At 39.4% G+C, this 17,341-nt stretch overlaps 2 protein-coding genes across 3 annotated transcripts; one reads left to right on the top strand and one right to left on the bottom strand.

Moving 5' to 3' along the window:
* Window positions 1-1,636: 1,636 nt before the first annotated feature.
* ca7 (carbonic anhydrase VII) lies at window positions 1,637-9,127 on the bottom strand. Of its 2 annotated transcripts, XR_011241067.1 has the most exons (8): window positions 8,969-9,127; window positions 7,990-8,187; window positions 5,793-5,911; window positions 5,325-5,420; window positions 4,833-4,895; window positions 4,540-4,695; window positions 3,980-4,156; window positions 1,637-2,976 (listed from the first exon to the last, which is right to left on the bottom strand). XR_011241067.1 is itself a non-coding variant. In XM_069525049.1 (7 exons), the coding sequence occupies exons 1-7, from the start codon at window positions 9,003-9,005 to the stop codon at window positions 2,857-2,859; spliced, it is 789 nt and encodes a 262-aa protein (XP_069381150.1). In that variant the 5' UTR covers window positions 9,006-9,127; the 3' UTR covers window positions 1,637-2,856. The 2 variants fall into 2 exon arrangements, 1 of the variants encoding a protein (XP_069381150.1); XM_069525049.1 differs by lacking the exon at window positions 3,980-4,156.
* A 1,457-nt stretch (window positions 9,128-10,584) lies between these two features.
* Window positions 10,585-17,112, top strand: nae1 (nedd8 activating enzyme E1 subunit 1). Its single transcript, XM_069525039.1, has 20 exons — window positions 10,585-10,743; window positions 11,152-11,255; window positions 11,343-11,403; window positions 11,492-11,522; window positions 11,713-11,784; window positions 12,039-12,118; window positions 12,319-12,428; window positions 12,670-12,779; window positions 12,870-12,932; window positions 13,047-13,110; window positions 13,200-13,291; window positions 13,443-13,502; window positions 14,177-14,310; window positions 14,807-14,882; window positions 15,077-15,116; window positions 15,748-15,834; window positions 15,939-16,031; window positions 16,280-16,394; window positions 16,493-16,542; window positions 16,663-17,112. Exons 1-20 carry the CDS (start codon window positions 10,694-10,696, stop codon window positions 16,770-16,772), a joined length of 1,602 nt encoding a protein of 533 aa, XP_069381140.1. The 5' UTR covers window positions 10,585-10,693; the 3' UTR covers window positions 16,773-17,112.
* The last annotated feature ends 229 nt before the right edge of the window (window positions 17,113-17,341 follow it).

The following is a 17,341-nucleotide window of genomic DNA, read 5'->3' as shown; positions in this document are numbered from 1 at the left end:
ATGATGTGTTCTGCTGAAGTCTTCCATTATATAATATAAAATATTATATAACTACAATCCATACATAACACATGTGTATGAGGTTTAGTTTAACTGTATTACTAAATCCTAAAAGACAAGGGTTAGGTCATACAGTAATACTCTATGCAATTCAAAAGAAAGTAGATGCCGCCACCTACAGGATGACCCCCAAGCTGCATGTTTGGTGCACAAGATTTAAATAGAAGTGAGAATTAAATTATGTTTGAGAACATAAATAAATCAGTAAATGACTTGGAGGAGCAGAAAATTATAGTAACAATATAAACAACCCAGGGAAAGAGAATCATGGGCAACTTATGAATGAACAAGAAGAGTAATTTATTAATAACAAACTGAAAACAGCATTCTAAAAAGGGAAGCGACAAACAGCAGTAACAATTAAACTCCACATCCTAATAGAAACTAAATGGTCACACTATCAACACCAGCACACACACAGGAGACCACCAAATTTAACACACGCACGCACACACATTGCCACTTGGCCCACTGGGGCCTTGATGGGTGATTGTACCCAGCCCTACACACTCACACTGCAGCTTCAGGGAAAAGGGAGGCACCTGAATGGACACTGAGGATAGAGAGAGCAGAGAGAAAACACAGCATGTGACTTACTGATGTGGCTCCACTTTCTCCTTCACCTAAATGATTGTGCTGATCTTTTGTTTCTCTAAATCTTTTATTCACTGCAATGATCACAAAGTTTTTTTGTAAAAGTCCATGATGAAAAGTCTGCAAATAGCTTTCCATCTTTCAATTTGATTGCGATAAAGATTTAGATTTTTAAAAATAAGTTCTATTGTGTGCAACTTAAAAATACATACTCACAGTTAAAACATGCCCAGAGAAGAAAGTCATCTTTTTATGTCACTCATTGTTCATTTAAAAATAATCAATATTACATAAAATTCAATTGTATTTCCCAAACTGTATATGTGGTACATCCTTATCAATTATGTAAAACTTATCTTTATAGCTAAAAACATATTTTGAATTCAGACTCATGCCAAAATGTGTCCAGATTTTTGGTGTCCAAACATTTTAGTTTAATAGTAATAATACATTCAGGACTCAATTTGGCCAATAATAATAGCAGGCAGAATTATTATTGGTTTTCAAAATAAATGCTGAAGGGACAGATAAAACTTGTTAAATGAACAAAGTATGTTAATAATCAACTCTGATTACTGTGCAAGATTTTCTGTCCTTCAACCGTCGAGGCTACAATCTACTAATTATCTTGAAGTCGCTTTCTCTTGCTCTGATCAGTGAGTGAGTTTAAACATTGGCTCGAGGAAACTCCCTTTAAAAAGAGAGTGTGGATACAAGGTACAAGGTTCAGGCAAAGAAGCTTAATGTGCTTTGAAGAGAAACTGCTGACTGCACATTATATGAATGTAAAAGTTCATGCACCTAAATACATGTATATATATTATACTACATACTTAAATGTGCAGTGTTGGATTAAGAGCAAAATTTCCAAATGATCAATGACAGCAACGCTTATTTATATATATAAAAATATTGATCTTTAAATTTGATGAGACCACTTCAATAGGAGGGGGGGGGGGGGGGGGGGGGGGGGGGGGGGGGGGACAGATAAAAACATTTCTTTAATTTTGTTTAATTCAGCAGCCATGGCAGGATTATGAATGCATTACAAAAATATTCAAACCACCCATACATTACATTATTTCATGTTTTCTTTCCACATCAACAACATCAAACAATCATAACTGAGGCATCTTCATTCACAAAATAAGCCTCTGTATTAGTAAAATCCAAGCCCATCTAAATAAGGGCACCAGCATGACACAAAGCTGCCATAAGTCACCCAACAGAGACACCAGGGCCTCTGTCAGGCATTTACATACTGGACTGTGCATATATGATTCTTACAAGTGCAGCTTCAGGGGTGAGCTGTTAATAACAGTGAGCATCACCTCCTGTAGACACATTAGACCAGGACCTGTGACCCTCCAGGCAGCGTCGACAGTTTAATCCCAGAATGAAGATCATGAAAACAAAGAATTTGATTAAGAAAACCAAAACCCGTACCGTGTATTGCTGCTGGAGTTTAATAAATCCTGTGTGGGGAAATAATGTGTGGACACAGGTTTTTGTTAAACCTGTAGACCATTCTAAAAATAATAAATCTCCCTGCTATCTGAAGTCTCCTGAGCTCTAAAGGATCTGAGCCTTTTCACACCCCCCCCCCCCCCTCATGGTTAGAGCAAATGCAGCTCTAATCCAATCCCACCTCCAGTTGGCATGGCCGGACTGGAGGGGCTCTGGGGCCAGGAGGACTGGATCAACGGGGGATCAATGCAGATCAGCAAGGAGGCCGAGGACTTGAATCTGCAGAGGGCACGGTGGTGCGATACCAGCCTGCAAACAGCCGACTGTACTGATGAAGGAACGTACCTGTTGCATATAACTGAATGCTACATGAATACGCTAATTGATGAATAGCACCTTGTTGCCTCAGCAACACTTGTCCTTGCACAGTTTACAGAGATAAAACACACCTTTGAATCTTTGTTAAAGTATCGCTCATGATAACTTCACATCAACTAACACAATAATATTAGCTGACTGCTAATTAAATATGTCGCTGCATGTGCTTTTATTTTTCCATGAACCCTCCATGTTTCTTATTCTGCATCTGAATGTGGCAGTGGTGAGAATTACTCCTTGAACTTATTCTGTACATATCAAACATCTTCCTCAGGACAAGCTACCATGAGGTAAAATACAGTTACACTCAAATTAATGCATTCACTGTCGTCTAAAGGAGCTCTTGTAGAGGTCACGTTAATTGGAGGAACGCACTTTCCTTCCTTTGAGAGGCTGAGGAGGCCTGAAGTTGTTTTCCATGCGTTTCCTCTGATCCTCTTCCTCTCCAGAGAACAGGAGCAATCGAAACTTGCCCATCTGCAGGGAGAGAGAGAGTCAAACATATGTTCCCAGAAGAACAGTCATACCCAACCCTCACACCCTCTTTTTTCTTTTAGCCCAGTGTTATTATGTGGAGAAATTAAAAACAAATAATATCCTGTTACATAAGGGCTGTTCCCTGTTGGGTCTCCATGCGTGCATTTCTCAGTTGAATCCCTGAACCCATGCAGTTATCCATCCATCAGGATAATCAGCTGCAGGGGCTCAAAGGCTTCAGGCCTGGAGTCATGAGTTGCAGGGCCCAGTTGCCTGGCTTACACCTCACCCCCAGCTAAGCTACAGCCAGAGACCCTTCCTGACTACACCCGAGGCATCGCCATCATTACAACTTCTGGTTTCTCTGACTACAACAAGATCAACAAAGGGTGACAGTATAATCCAAACACTGGCAGCAGACGCTATGGGTCCAGCTCAAGGGGGGACCGGGAGGGAATCTGCTGCAGATGTCCAGTTAAGTCAGCTTAACTTGTCAGCAACCTGGAGTTATCAGATCTAAACTTTCTGATGAAGTTCAGTGCTTAGAGGGATGGATTAAAAACCTGTCAACCCTTACAAGGGATCCCCCATGAATGATGAGCTGCTCTTTCTTGTGGCATCTAAATATAGTGTCACACTTTGGTCAAACCCTAAGAATTGTGAAGCACCCACCCATCCACGGCTAAACCCACCATACTGATCCGGTGATGCTGAACTTATGGTTTGCAAAATGAGGCAGTGGATCCTCACAGCCCAGCGGAGCACAGGCCATTAAAATTATGCAGGCCAGGAAATGGGGGTTTCACAATTGACTGATTAACTGCTGCATCAGTGCCTTAAGCTCCACTTAAAAACATGCAATTCCTTTCTCCAAGTACCGAGTGGCATTAAAGTCAACAAAGTAATGTCAGACAAAACAGCACACGTCACTGGAAATGTGCAAACAATCCATGTGAAATCTGAGATCAAGAAATTGCCATTTAATTAATTATGAGTCACTTACTTGTTATTTTAGATATATCCTTTTGAACTAGATGAAAATCAGTAGTGCTCGTACGTCTGCCCAGGCCCAACAGTCTGCTTAAATTAAGACAAGCTGCACCAAATTTCACACACTCCTAGAAACAGTCCTGGTGTATTCATCATGGCCGAGAGATGTTTGGTTTACACACTTCTGATGCTGTAATTTACACAAGATCTATTTTCATTAATTAAAGTAGAAAATCTACTGCTTTAAAACAGTAAGAGACATTTCCCCATTGCTGGTTCAAAGCTGGACTGTGGTTAATGGGCCAAGTGATTTCAAACAATGATCTCTACATGCAAGCTGACAAATATATAAATGTTGTTGATTATTCTTCACAACTACCTAAAAAGTGTTTGTTTTCCTCAGCCATCGTTAAAATTACCGATCCATGGCCTGGCCTTTCTTATGATGCAGGAGACCATTATAATACTACTGCACTGAACTTCCCAATGATATCTTAAAAGTTTCAAACAATATGATAAATGTCACATGTGCTAGAAACCCTGCGGTCAAATGAACGTGTCGGCAACGTGCACCTGTTTATCAGACACGATGATTGGCTCCTTCAGGACGATCCAGGTGACACTCTCATGTAGAGGGGGCGTGGTCAGTGAGCCCAGGTAGGTCCAGTAGTGGAGGCTGCTGGGTAAGAGGCACTTGGGGTTGAAACCTTTGAAATCTGTGACACTGCCCTGTGATACAAACACACAAGACAACAGATTTTATATCAGGTCAATAATGCTCGGAGCAGGTCATCAACCACACACAAACAATAAAACATTACATAATAATACAATAAAACCCAATAACAGTCAACGATAGTACTCACCTTAAATTTCACCATGTACAGAGCGTCTGTTATCGTGTGGAGCCATCTGTGGTCGTCACCTGTCTTTCATAACACACACACACACACACACACACACACAGTTCCTAAATTACTCAGATATGAACTCCAGGCGATAAGGGTCTAAGCTAACTTTTTCTTGGACATTTTACTGGGGATGAAAAGTTCTGGAAAAAGTCAGGAAAAAACTGACTCGGACAATTGTGTTCTCACGCAGCCACTCCAGAAAACGACTGATGTCATTCACGCAGCTTTGTGACAAAAATAATTAAATTTCTCTCACAACACAAACAGTTTGTAAATGGTGGGGTTAAAAAGGAACATGAGACAAGATCCTTGGTTACAGTCTGACAAAAACAAACGAGTTTGCATTGGCTTCTGTTCAAGACTGCCTGACCTAATGCAGAATGCAATACTAAAACAAACTGGAGAGGAAATGCGGCACAGCGACAGAACTAAAGTAAAACATCTTACATCTAAAAAGATGCCGAGGACAGCGAGGCCGTCAGGAGCTGCTGCCGCCTCCCCGAACGTCTTGTACTTGACAGCATTCCAGTGAACTAAATGAAGCTAGAGGGCGGAAACAAGAGGAAAGACAGAAAAAAAATATGATGTACAAGCATGACAATTTATTTGCCATCTCATTGTACTGATGACATCATCCTATATTTCCCATATCCTTTTAAGCTATAGTATATTATGCATATCATCTTTTTAAAGTTTATATTTAGTTTTATTTATTTATCATTATTTTGACACACAAAAAGGAAATGTACACCCAAATGTTGGGAAATTTTCACAATTAAGCAGTATTTTGACTTTATTCAGAGGAAAATACACAAAAAAATATTCCTTACTACACACGTGAGGTAAAATGGTTTAGTCTGTGTTTTGTTTAGCAGACGATGACAAAGTGAAGTATTCTTGATCCCAAACACTGACCTCAGAAGCGTAGCTATTTCCTTCAACAGTGTGCTCAGAGCCGTGGCAGCCCTTTCCACCCCAGTGGAAGTGAAACTGTTTCAGTCTGTAGGGGTTGTTGAGAGGGCCCCCCTGGATCACTGCAGAGGAGGAGAGAGGAGATGTAAAAAGAGAACATTTTGGCTCATGCATTCACCGCTCTGTGGGTGTTATGATGCACAGGGCACCCAGTGAGTAACATCTGCACACATACACACACACACACCACAGGGTTATTCAACCTGGTAACACCCTAAAATATACTTTATTAAATTTTTCTCTCTAAGCTGATGCACCTGCTTCACCAAGAAATCTGTTGTACGAGCTCTGAAGATCAGGGTTTTAGTTTGAGAAGCAAAAAGCCGACAATCTGTTCAGAAAACGATGCAGTGAACTTTCTAGTCCAGGTCCACTGGCAAACGGATTCAGAGTAAAATCCAGCCCATTGTTATTAAGTGAGTACAGACTGTTTGCTGAGGCTGTGATCTGCACTGCTGCCTGGGTACAGTCTCCTACTCCAGTCTACTCTGATTGTTATTCATTGTGATGCTGCTGACATCTTTCTGACAAACAGGCCACATCAGTCCAGGTCAGATTAAATAGGCAGGAATGGCACCAAGCCAAGCTCTCATCTTATTCATTGCACAGATGCAGCACAACAACAATGTGATCTTGTCGGGAAGAAAATTAATAAAGACCTGGTAGTATATATCAACAATGTAATTTAAACATATTTACTGAATGTCGATAAGGTGATTAATAATAACCCACATGTAAATAAATGATGACAAATGGGAAGTTAAGGTGTGTAATAGAAATGATCACATTGTAAATCCTGACCATTCCAATGCTGTACATTCATTTCAATTATGACTTGGCTCAACTTGTTCAATCATTCAAATCTCTCTTTAAGACACATTCAGGGTCAGAATTCACCTTCAACTTGTTATTTATTTATTTATAACCTAGCTCTAATCTAGCCAAGTATTTTAATTATCATATATTATCTAAATTTTGCTTCAATTCTTCATTTTTACCTAAAAGCCCCTTGTAGCATGTGTATTGAAACATGCCACATAAATAAAGATTATTTAAATATTCTTAAATGTTTAAAAATCAGTTGCATACTGTACGTTTGTCTTGATGAGGAACTCTTTGTTTTACTCCGTCCTCCTCTTCTTAACAAAACAGTGACACAGAACACTGACACCTGGGATTATAACCATGAGTATTCCCAGACGCAGCCACACACAAAGAAAACTGACAACAGCAGGTTCAGGGGAATTGTGCACTCACTGTGAACTATGAAAAAACGCTGATGAAGTGCATTAGATTCTCCACAGGTCTCCTCGTTCATTAATTATTTTTCACTGATAGCTACTGCTTGATGGAAACTGTCTGAGCCCCGCGTCTCTGAACTTATCATTCATGGTAATGATGGGGTGGTAAACATGGATCCACCCAGTGATAAAAACAAAATAGTCATAATAACCATTGAGATCACCTAAGGTTATTATCCCTCTTGTCCTGCAGACAGATACTCATACAGTTAACTGCTGGATGCACCTTCCTGCAGCATAATCAGAGGTTTATTTGCAGCCTCTGATTATGGGCAGTTATGCGCATGGTTTGCACTTTCTGGAAAATTAAGGTGATTTCGCTTTTCTTGTCATCCGTTTGTTCTTTGCTCACAGACCTCCAGCGTACGTGGCCAACAGCAAATTCCACAGCTGAGATTATCAATGAGCTGTTAAAAATTGCATGGCAGTAAATATATCTAATCTATTTAAAATCAAAGGTCATGCAGCATCAATGGACATAGTCACTGCCAAGACAACTACAACTAATACAGCTCCGAGACTGAGGAATACCCTGCCTGAGGAAATACGATGGGCTGAGTCAGAAGCTTCCTTTCAATCAAAGCTTAAAACATAGTTTTATTGTACCACATTCCATGATTTGACCTAATTCTACATTTTGTTATTGTTATGCATTGTCATGATTTAATTTCTTTAACAAATGAAACATATTTATTCTTTTATGACTGTTTGTTAATTTTCTTGTCTGTTAGGAACTTTGTCACTTTTTTTGAGAAGTGCTACATATATAGAGATCTACAAATCTAGAAACCACAGTTGAAGTCAACAGTAAACAAATTCGAGATTTATCTTTTTCTTACCTGAACGGTCGTCCGAGTCCTCGAACTCCACAACAACAGAGTGTCCATTATTGGAGATGTTGGTGGAGGTACACTGATCATAGTTGAGGACGATCGGGCCCAGACTGGGGTCATGTGAAGCCCCCTGAGGTATGATGTCGATGGGAGACTGCCGGGTGCCCTCGGCCACAGGAAAGTTTTTGTGCCATGCAGAAGGACCTATAAGGACATATAAAGCAGAGAGCAATAAAAACATCTTGTAGAATTCTCACTTCTGTACTTGTGCCTCGTGAAAGCTCCAAAAAAACAGATTTCACAGCAGGGGAAGTTCTTTCAATAGGGTAAAGCTTTAGTTTCTTTAAATGTGATTAAATTACAATTATTATTATTTTATTTAAAAGCAAGTCTTTCTTTTGAGGCAACAATCAGGATACATTCAAAAAGGATTAGAAATACATTCATCAGAGAGAAGACATGTCTTGTTTCTTGATCACACTAAACAATGGACCTGAGCACTTTATTTATTATTTACCATTTCTGGGTGTTTCCTCCCTTTTCTCTCAAACAGCCTTGATTCTTTATGACATGCATTACACAACATGTTGACATAATCATGTTAACTGAGGCGTCTGACCTGCATCTGGGAGATTTAATGCATTGCTCATCTGATTGGCTGATTGAGAAACTGAATGGACTGAAACAGCAGGTGCACTGGGGTTCCTAATAAAACAGCTCAGTGAGAAACTGATGCAAAGCCACGCTTCTTCACTCAGGGATGAACCGGAGCAAAAGCCATGTTAGGGTTACAGCGGTCATCCCTTTAAGCTCGAGCTAATCTCGCATTAACAGCCATTTTAACATCTAGGTTACTCCTCTGGTTAAAACAGGCAATGCAATAACCCCCCTCCAGCAAAAACCATGGAACTGCAAGAATCCATTGTGCCGCCTAGACAGAGAGGATTCGTGCCTGGAGCTGCAGGATGCATGTGTGAGATCTTACCGTCCTCTTTTCCATATCCCCAGTGGTTCCCTGTCATTGTCCCCGTTTGTGGAGACAAGTGTGACCGAGCTGACTGTCGCTGCTTGACTCGTGCACTCTGCTGCGCACTCGGAGGACAGACACGAGCATCAAGCCGGTGGAGCTGTTGATGAAGTTTATGTAGTGACCAATGGGGAAGGGCAATTATCCCCTGTTGACACGCCCCCTACACACACACACACACACACACACACACACACACACACACACACACACGTTTGTACTCCTATCTTAGTGAGGACACTCATCGGCATAATGCATTCCCAACTCCCTTACCATAACCGTAACCATAACAACTAAATCCCCAATACTAACCCTACCCCCCACACAGTCTATTAAATGCAGGTCAGAAAGTGAGGACCGGCCAAAATGTCCTCACACACACATACACACACACACACACACACACACACACACATTGCACGTCTCTCCAGAGTTGTGAGGACACTCACTGGCATAATGCATTCCCTGCCCTTACCTAAACCATCACAACTAACTGTTAAACTCTAACCTAAACTAAATTCCAACCCTAGAACCAAGTCTTCAACCTCAAAACTAAATGTCCTCACAATGATTATATTAAAATAGGCCCTCATACATATAGGTAAACATGAGCACACACTCACTCACACACATGGCGAGCTATCCTTATTTGGAGGTTGCCAAACAGCCAAACCAAAACCTTATCCCCATGAGTAACCATGACTATTTCAGGCCATAACATTAAAACCACATTCCACATCTCACCACGAACCTTAACCAGGAGAAATCATGCTTTGCCTCATTCAGTCCCCACAAGGTCCACTGGTCCTGACAAGATTAGTGTTTATGCCAGAAAAGGTCCTGAAGAGGAAACAAAAACAAGTACACAAACACGTGTACACACACACACACACACAAAGTCCACTTGCTGGGGTTTTAAAGATAATCTTTACTCCAGTGGTACTATATAAGGGCAGTCATTCTTGGATTTAATGATCAGAGACACAATAGAGTCACACAACTAGTTTTCGTTTCATTTCATATTCTGAAATGATATAGAATCAATCTAGAGTTTCATGATCCGTTTGTTAATATTATTATTTGTTAAGAAATACACATGCCATATTCCCACATCTGAACAAACAATCAAACACCTGGGACCTTATAAGCTTTGATACGTTAAATTAAGTATGAACATGTGATTTTCATCCCTTCCTCTTGTATCGTCCCATATTCGTACTGCTTGTACCTTTCAACATTTATTTTCAGTTTGTATGATATATATTGAGTAAACATTGTGTTATATTGAATTATATGATGCAGATACATTTTTTATTACCGTTTTTTATTTGTAAATTGTATATTTTTAATCCAAAACGTGGATTATCTAAAATCATTAAATACATTTAGGTCTAGTTGTGTAAAAACAACAGCTTTTGCCTCAATTGTAGTTGATGTGAAGTTATATGGAAACAATTAAGCAAAGTGAAGATGTGCTTAAGTGTAGTATTTGTTTTGGGAGGATCTAGATTTTTTTATTAAAAACAATATGAATCATTAAAACCTCAGTTTATCATTTTAGGTCCTTATGAGAATTTGTATCGAAAGTGCGGGTCTTGATTTCCATGCCGGACATTTTGTTTGTGTCGAATCTGCTGATGGGGAAGCTAAAATGCGTCCGTAGCGCTCAGTCGTAAAGAAACCATGGCAGCAACACAAGCCTCCAAAGAGCAGAAATACGACAGACAGCTGAGGTACGATTTGTACCACAACACTGTTCTCTCAACGAACTGGTTCATTCATTTAGTAAACTTCTGTAAATGATTTTATTTCAGTGCTGAAAACACTGGCGAGGCTGGGATGCTAACAATAATGTCAGCTAGCGTTAGCTTGTTCCGAGTGTTTGATTAAGGAGATGTAGAAGGTTAATGGAGAGGGTTTCTCTGTTGTCTCTTCGGTGTTGACTCTTACCAGTGGTGCTCCTGATATAACATCTACACAGGCCCAGCATGTGCTGGTTAAACTGGTGTGACAGCGGGACAGTGGATGCTAGCGAAGCTGTCAGATCACCAGCTACAAGCCTGTGTTTTTACAGCGGCGGAGGAGGGATTGTGACACTAGATGGCAACACGTGTCCTTGTTTTGATGTGTGCTGCTTTCAGATTGTGGGGAGACCACGGTCAGGAGTCACTGGAGAATGCTCACGTCTGCCTCATCAACGCCACAGCTACTGGAACCGAGATACTGAAGAACCTGGTGCTGCCAGGTAAGAGATGTGGCTCTGTGCTGGAGATGATGCTGCAGGAGCCAATGGAAGCATCTCTCTGTTTCAATGAATTGATGTATTTTTCAGGTATCGGCGCGTTCACCATAGTTGATGGACACACAGTGTCTGGGGAAGATGTTGGAAACAAGTGAGTCAGCTGTGTTTCTTTGAAAGTTGAGAATAATATGTGTTGGTTCAACTTGTGCATTCTTGAACCTCATCATCTTGTCTTGCAGCTTTTTCCTGAGCAACAACAGCATTGGAAAGGTATTCTTTGCCGAAATAAATACATTCATTTTTGTTTCGCTAGTAAATTCACAAACACAGATGCACAATTTCCAATTGTTTTCCCCGCCTGCTCTCTGCATCTCTTCCAGTAAAGACTGTTTCATATTCTTATTAGGAATAAACATGTGATATATTTCTGTGGGTCCTGATCTTAGTTTTCATGTTGCAGAACAGAGCACAGGCTGCCACTGAGCTGCTCCAAGAACTTAACAGTGATGTCTCTGGAAACTTTGTCGAGGAGGTGGGTGTTGTTTATCTTTGACAAAGAGCCATATGTGTTGTCACAACAGGTATACAAATATTTAGAGATGTTGAAACAATAACAATATGTCACACAGAAATGCACTAAAACTGTGAAAATACTTAATACACTAAACGAGACATAAGGGCTTGTGCAGATGTATTACAAGTCTCTAAGTCAAACAACATATGCTGTTTAGTTATGTAAATGTAACAATCAGTATATCGTTCCTCTGTTTTCTGTTTCTCCTGCAGAGTCCAGACAAACTTCTTGACAACGATCCAGAGTTTTTCCACAGGTTTACCATAGTCATCGGTGTCCATTTGCCAGAAAGGTATGAGACATACACTTGAGCTTTACTTTTACTTTCTATTGTTATAAGGATAGGACAAAAATATATGAGCCTATATTTTGTTTAACCAGCATTTTCAACATTAGCTAAAACACATATCAAGATAACATTTTGTTACTGTTTACATTTAGAGCACAACATGTTTTGGCTTGATTCATTCAATCATCTTTAAAACTCAACAGCACGTGTTTGAGGCTCGGCTCAGTTCTGTGGAGCGCCTCGGTACCTTTCCTCGTCTGTAAAACATACGGCCTCATTGGCTACATGAGACTAGTGGTGCAGGAGCATACAGGTTAGTTCTGATACTATGAAATGTTGACCAACAGTTATTTTTGAACTCTTAATTGGTATTATATTTTTACATGTATAATACTTTCAGTTCACAGTAAAGGGTGAACCCATGAAATCAAAAATGTAGCTCTGTGATGTATAAATAATTTATGGATATTTCATTGTGGCTTGTACATGTTATTTGAAATGTTTTAATATAAAATAATAAATATTATATGGCATATTTTACTGTCTCTCTTCAGTGATTGAATCTCACCCAGACAATGCCTTGGAGGACCTGAGGTTAGACCAGCCTTTTAGTGAATTTAAGAATCACATTCAGTCCTATGACCTTGACAGCATGGACAAAAAGGTGTGTGTTTTCTTTTCAGCACACTAGCAAGTTTAACCCATGCTGTCTTTACACAAAATGTTAATATTTAAAACTTCATTTATTCTGTAGGATCACAGTCACACACCTTGGATTATCATTGTTGCGAAATATCTAGAGAAATGGCTCAGTGAGGTACAGTACATCTTTCTGTTTAGTATTGGTCTGATAAAGACATCATCACTCATGTGTATTCATGTGTTTTTTTAATGTTGCTGAACAATAAATTCTCGTCCTTTGTCCTTGTAGCACAACTGTCAGCCACCCAAAAATTACAAGGAGAAAGAGGCATTCAGACAAATCATTCGTGAAGGTATCAGTGGACCTCTAGATTGCAGTTCAATGACTTGTCTGTGTAACTCAACCCTATCTGTGATTGATTATTATGTTGTGTCTCTTCAGGGATCCTGAAGAATGAGAATGGTGTCCCAGAGGATGAAGAAAACTTTGAGGAAGCTATTAAAAATGTCAATACAGCTTTAAATCCAACCAAGGTACCAGATCTCAAATACTCATTTTATTTTTAAGAGCGATCTGTTGTCCCACGCAAAATATCTAATCTTATAAACCCTCAATCAGTCCTTTATCTTTGGTGGCAAAGATCGTAGTTAAGACTTTTCATGTAACATCTCTTTTTTTCTGCAGGTTCATAGTGCTCTTGAAGACCTCTTCAACAGTGAGCAGTGTAACAACATCACCTCACAGGTTTGGACTTTTTCTTAAAACTATTTTATTAAAAATACATGGCGTCTGTTTATTTCTGGCATTAACACCTGTCTCAGGTGATCCAAGTGGACAGCTCCAAGCACAAGTGTGAACACACTCAAACTGCATTGAGGAAACACTCACACCACATTCGGAGGTGGTCTGTGACACACACGGCCACATGACTTTAGCTTTGTGAACACAAATGATTCCTGGGTCTGATTGAAGGACTCTGACCTGCTGCCGGTCAATATTCTTCAAACTTCTCTGTTTCTCATACATTATCAACATTGGTTGCCACATATTGATTTTTCATATTGATTTTTTCCTGTTTCAAATGGGTAGAATTTTATTTCATTGTAGAGCTGTGCACAGCACATTGATTTGCTCAGTCTCTCCCTGCCTGGCTCTCTCTGTGTTTCTCTCTATTTCTCTCCCACTCACACAAATACACATTGACAGTGGACTCATCTGCCATAACCAGACCGGCCAAAACCAACAGCAGATTTGGTTTCTGCAAACACCAATCATGTATGCGTTTATTTGGAGATTGATTCTAATTTTACGTGTGACCTGATCTGACTTGGGGCTACAGTTATATCACACTTTCAAATAAGTCGTAGTTCTGATTATTGCTATCTGTGCTGTGTGTTCTGTTGCTGCGTGTTTACCAGACTCCGACCTTCTGGGTGATGCTGCGAGCCGTCAAGGAGTTTGTTCACAATGAAGGAAACGGAAGCCTCCCTGTGAGGGGAACCATTCCAGACATGATCGCAGACACTCAGAAGTTTATCAACCTTCAAAATGTGTAAGTGTGGAATATGTGAATGTTTGTTGTTTAGAATTTGTCGAGAGGAACTTAAATGCAAATGAGAAGTGTTTTCCGGTCAAACAGTAGAGTTCTGTCTGTCTGTTTCTTACCATGCTTGATTTTATAATGTGGCTGTGTGAGGGATCGATCAGAAGTCAGAGGTCACCGAGAACTCCACTCGATATTGATATTCATAGAATCTTAAAACGTTCACTTGGATTCAAAGATGAACTGACTGAGTTTAATGTCAAAGGTCGTGGTCACTATGATCACTCAAAACATATCAGGAATGAATGCACTACATTTCAACATTTCACACAAAGGTCTAACTATTACAAAATTATAGTGATGACATTTTATATCCCAAAAACTCCCAAAATCCATTAGTTAACATCATAAGTGAGGAGGAGAGGGATATTTTGTGACCATGTTTCTGCAGCTCAACTGTTTGTCAGAGGCAAAGAGATAATTTTAGTTTTCTGTTTAATTTCAGTTACAGGGAAAAGGCCCTGCAGGATGCAGCTGCTGTGTCTCAGCACGTAGAACGTCTGTTGCAGTCTGTTGCAAAGGTATGTTATAAAACGTTGTACTCACTAAATATGATTGTTAAAAAAATGTTGGGTAAATTTAGTGCTTAATAGTTTCTCTCGGCCTCAAAATAAATATTTGCTTAGTTGGATGAATTAGCTGTGATTTGGAAGCTCTCGATTGAATAGATCACAGCATGCACTCTAAAACTGTGATTCCTTTTTCTTTCCACCAGCCACCAGAGAGCATCTCTGACAAAGACATCAAGCTATTCTGTAAGTAAACTTTCCTTTAAATAACAATCTTTAAACACATCACATTTTATATTCACTGAGATTTAGCCACTTTATTTTCATGTCCCCAAATTTAATCTCAACCGGATTAAAGCTACACACTGTCCATACCACAGATTGTGTTTTTTAGAGTTTTAATGTTTATTTTATCTTGAGATGAGGAATTTGGATTTCCGTTTTGTTGCGGTTCTTTCAGAACATTCTCTAATAGGATACGTCGTGGCTGGAAATTGGTTTTAAACATCTTTTTCTAGAAATAATACATCCTTTGGTTGCACTGCCTGATCTGATTATTCATGGTAATTATTACATTATCCATGTAAACATAACCACTGAGGTTCAATTTATATATGCTCTACTCTACGTGTATGTAAATATATAGGTGTAATGTGTAAATTAGAAGAGTTTTTTGGTTTTTTCCATCCTTTACTAATCTTGCCTTCATGAAGCAGTGCTGCCTTTTCTGAATACTTAGGTTTCCCTGTTCAGATTTGCGATGCTGTCACTGCTGCTCCTGGACTCAACATAACTCAGTCTAGATGCAGGAGCAACATCATCTAATTAGTGGCTAATTAAATTATTCCTAACTGTAGTCATCTGTTTTGACATCTAGGTAAGAATGCGTCCTTTCTGAGGGTGGTGCGCTGCAGATCTCTGGCTGAAGAATATAGTGTGGAGTCTGTAAATAAAGATGAAATCAGTGAGTTGGAAATTCATTTTCTGTGTAATTTAAGCTAACTCTGATAATGGTAAGCAAAGTATATGTTCACCTAACAGCCATATCTTCTTTTCGTGTGGTTTCAGCCTCATGCATGGACAGTCCAGATAGCGAGATGGTATTTTACCTGATGCTTCGTTCTGTCGATCGCTTCTATCAGCAGCACTCCCGCTACCCAGGTACAGTCACAGTTCATACATCGTATTCTTGGACCAGAATTGGACCAGACTAAAAACACTTCCATGAAACCGAGTAAAATCTGATCAAATCTGATATTTTTGTTATTTTGCACATTTTGTTTTTTTATTTACAAGACAGAGTTGCTAAGTCATTGAAAGACTTTGCATTCAACGTTTTTATCACTTTGAATGAGATTTGCACACTTCATAGTAATTCCTCCCAATGCTGCTGACCTGCTGCTTACTAGGAGTTTACAACTACCAAGTTGAGGATGACATCAGCAAATTGAAGCTGTGTGTAAACAGCCTTCTGCAGGAGTACAGCCTCAACGTCAATATCAAAGACGACTATATCCACGAGTTGTAAGTAATGGCCACTGCTAAATTTGATATTTAGAGCAATTGTTAAAAACTGTGCCTCATAAATAATTATACAATTCCTTTTTTTCAAAACCCCGCAGCTGTCGATATGGTGCGGCAGAGCCACACACAGTTGCAGCATTTTTGGGAGGTAAAGATTTAGCACTCTTTAGAAAATCAACTGATCCCTCATTCTAATACGCAGCATATCTAACAAACAGTGCTAATAAATCCGAAATATCTATTAACCTTTGTCAATGTGTTTCTTTAGGATCTGCTGCTCAAGAGGCCATCAAGATCGTCAGCCACCAATTTGTGCCCTTTAGCAACACGTTCATTTACAACGCAATGTCACAGACCTCTGTCACCCTGAATTTGTAAATTAAGTTTTCTCACAAAAATATCAGAGAAAATAGGGTAATAATGGCATAAACGCATTTATTGTATAAACTGGCTGTAATAAATGGAAACTGGAGGTTTGATAGAGGAGAGACAGAATTGCATTTTTTATGGGATTATGACTTAAGTGTATGCACTTAAAGCTAATAACATTTCCCATTGTTACCTGCACTCTTAAGACTAAATGATCTGTTGATCGTGCATAAAACCCTGCCCTGTTTTTTGAAGTTTCTGAAGGAGAATGAATCTGTGTTACACCCGGAGACCATCAGTGTTCAGCAAACATTAAACAAAGTTGGAAAATAAATCAGCAAATTCAAAATCTGTGTAGTGTTCACACTTTGTCAACTTGAAAACTTTACACACTCAAAGATATCATTCCCCTTAATGGAAATGATTTTGTTGATCAAGATCCATTTATTATTCCTTGGGAAATCTATCTTAACATGTTAAAGAAAGTGGAAAAAAGTGGACAAGCTGAGATGAAAACTTAACCTCCTTGCTTGAGGTAATAACATTTACCCTTTATCCATCTGTTTCTTTTTCTATAC

The sequence above is a fragment of the Paralichthys olivaceus genome, chromosome 1 (genome assembly GCF_024713975.1).
Source record: "Paralichthys olivaceus isolate ysfri-2021 chromosome 1, ASM2471397v2, whole genome shotgun sequence".
NCBI lineage: Eukaryota > Metazoa > Chordata > Actinopteri > Pleuronectiformes > Paralichthyidae > Paralichthys > Paralichthys olivaceus.
The sequence above is the reverse complement of the archived record's forward strand: the minus strand, read 5'-3'. Positions and strand labels throughout refer to the sequence as shown.

Bases quoted from the DNA above. Each gene is read 5' to 3' on its own strand.
- nae1 (XM_069525039.1), top strand. From the start codon at position 10,694: ATGGCAGCAACACAAGCCTCCAAAGAGCAGAAATACGACAGACAGCTG. The intron at 10,744-11,151 runs GTACGATTTGTA...TGCTGCTTTCAG, and splicing joins AAATACGACAGACAGCTGAG to ATTGTGGGGAGACCACGGTC. The intron at 16,032-16,279 runs GTACAGTCACAG...GCTGCTTACTAG, and splicing joins GCAGCACTCCCGCTACCCAG to GAGTTTACAACTACCAAGTT.
- ca7 (XM_069525049.1), bottom strand. From the start codon at position 9,005: ATGACAGGGAACCACTGGGGATATGGAAAAGAGGACG. The intron at 4,896-5,324 runs GTAAGATGTTTT...GTGTTATGAAAG, and splicing joins TCCTCGGCATCTTTTTAGAT to ACAGGTGACGACCACAGATG. The intron at 4,696-4,832 runs GTGAGTACTATC...TTTGTATCACAG, and splicing joins TGTACATGGTGAAATTTAAG to GGCAGTGTCACAGATTTCAA.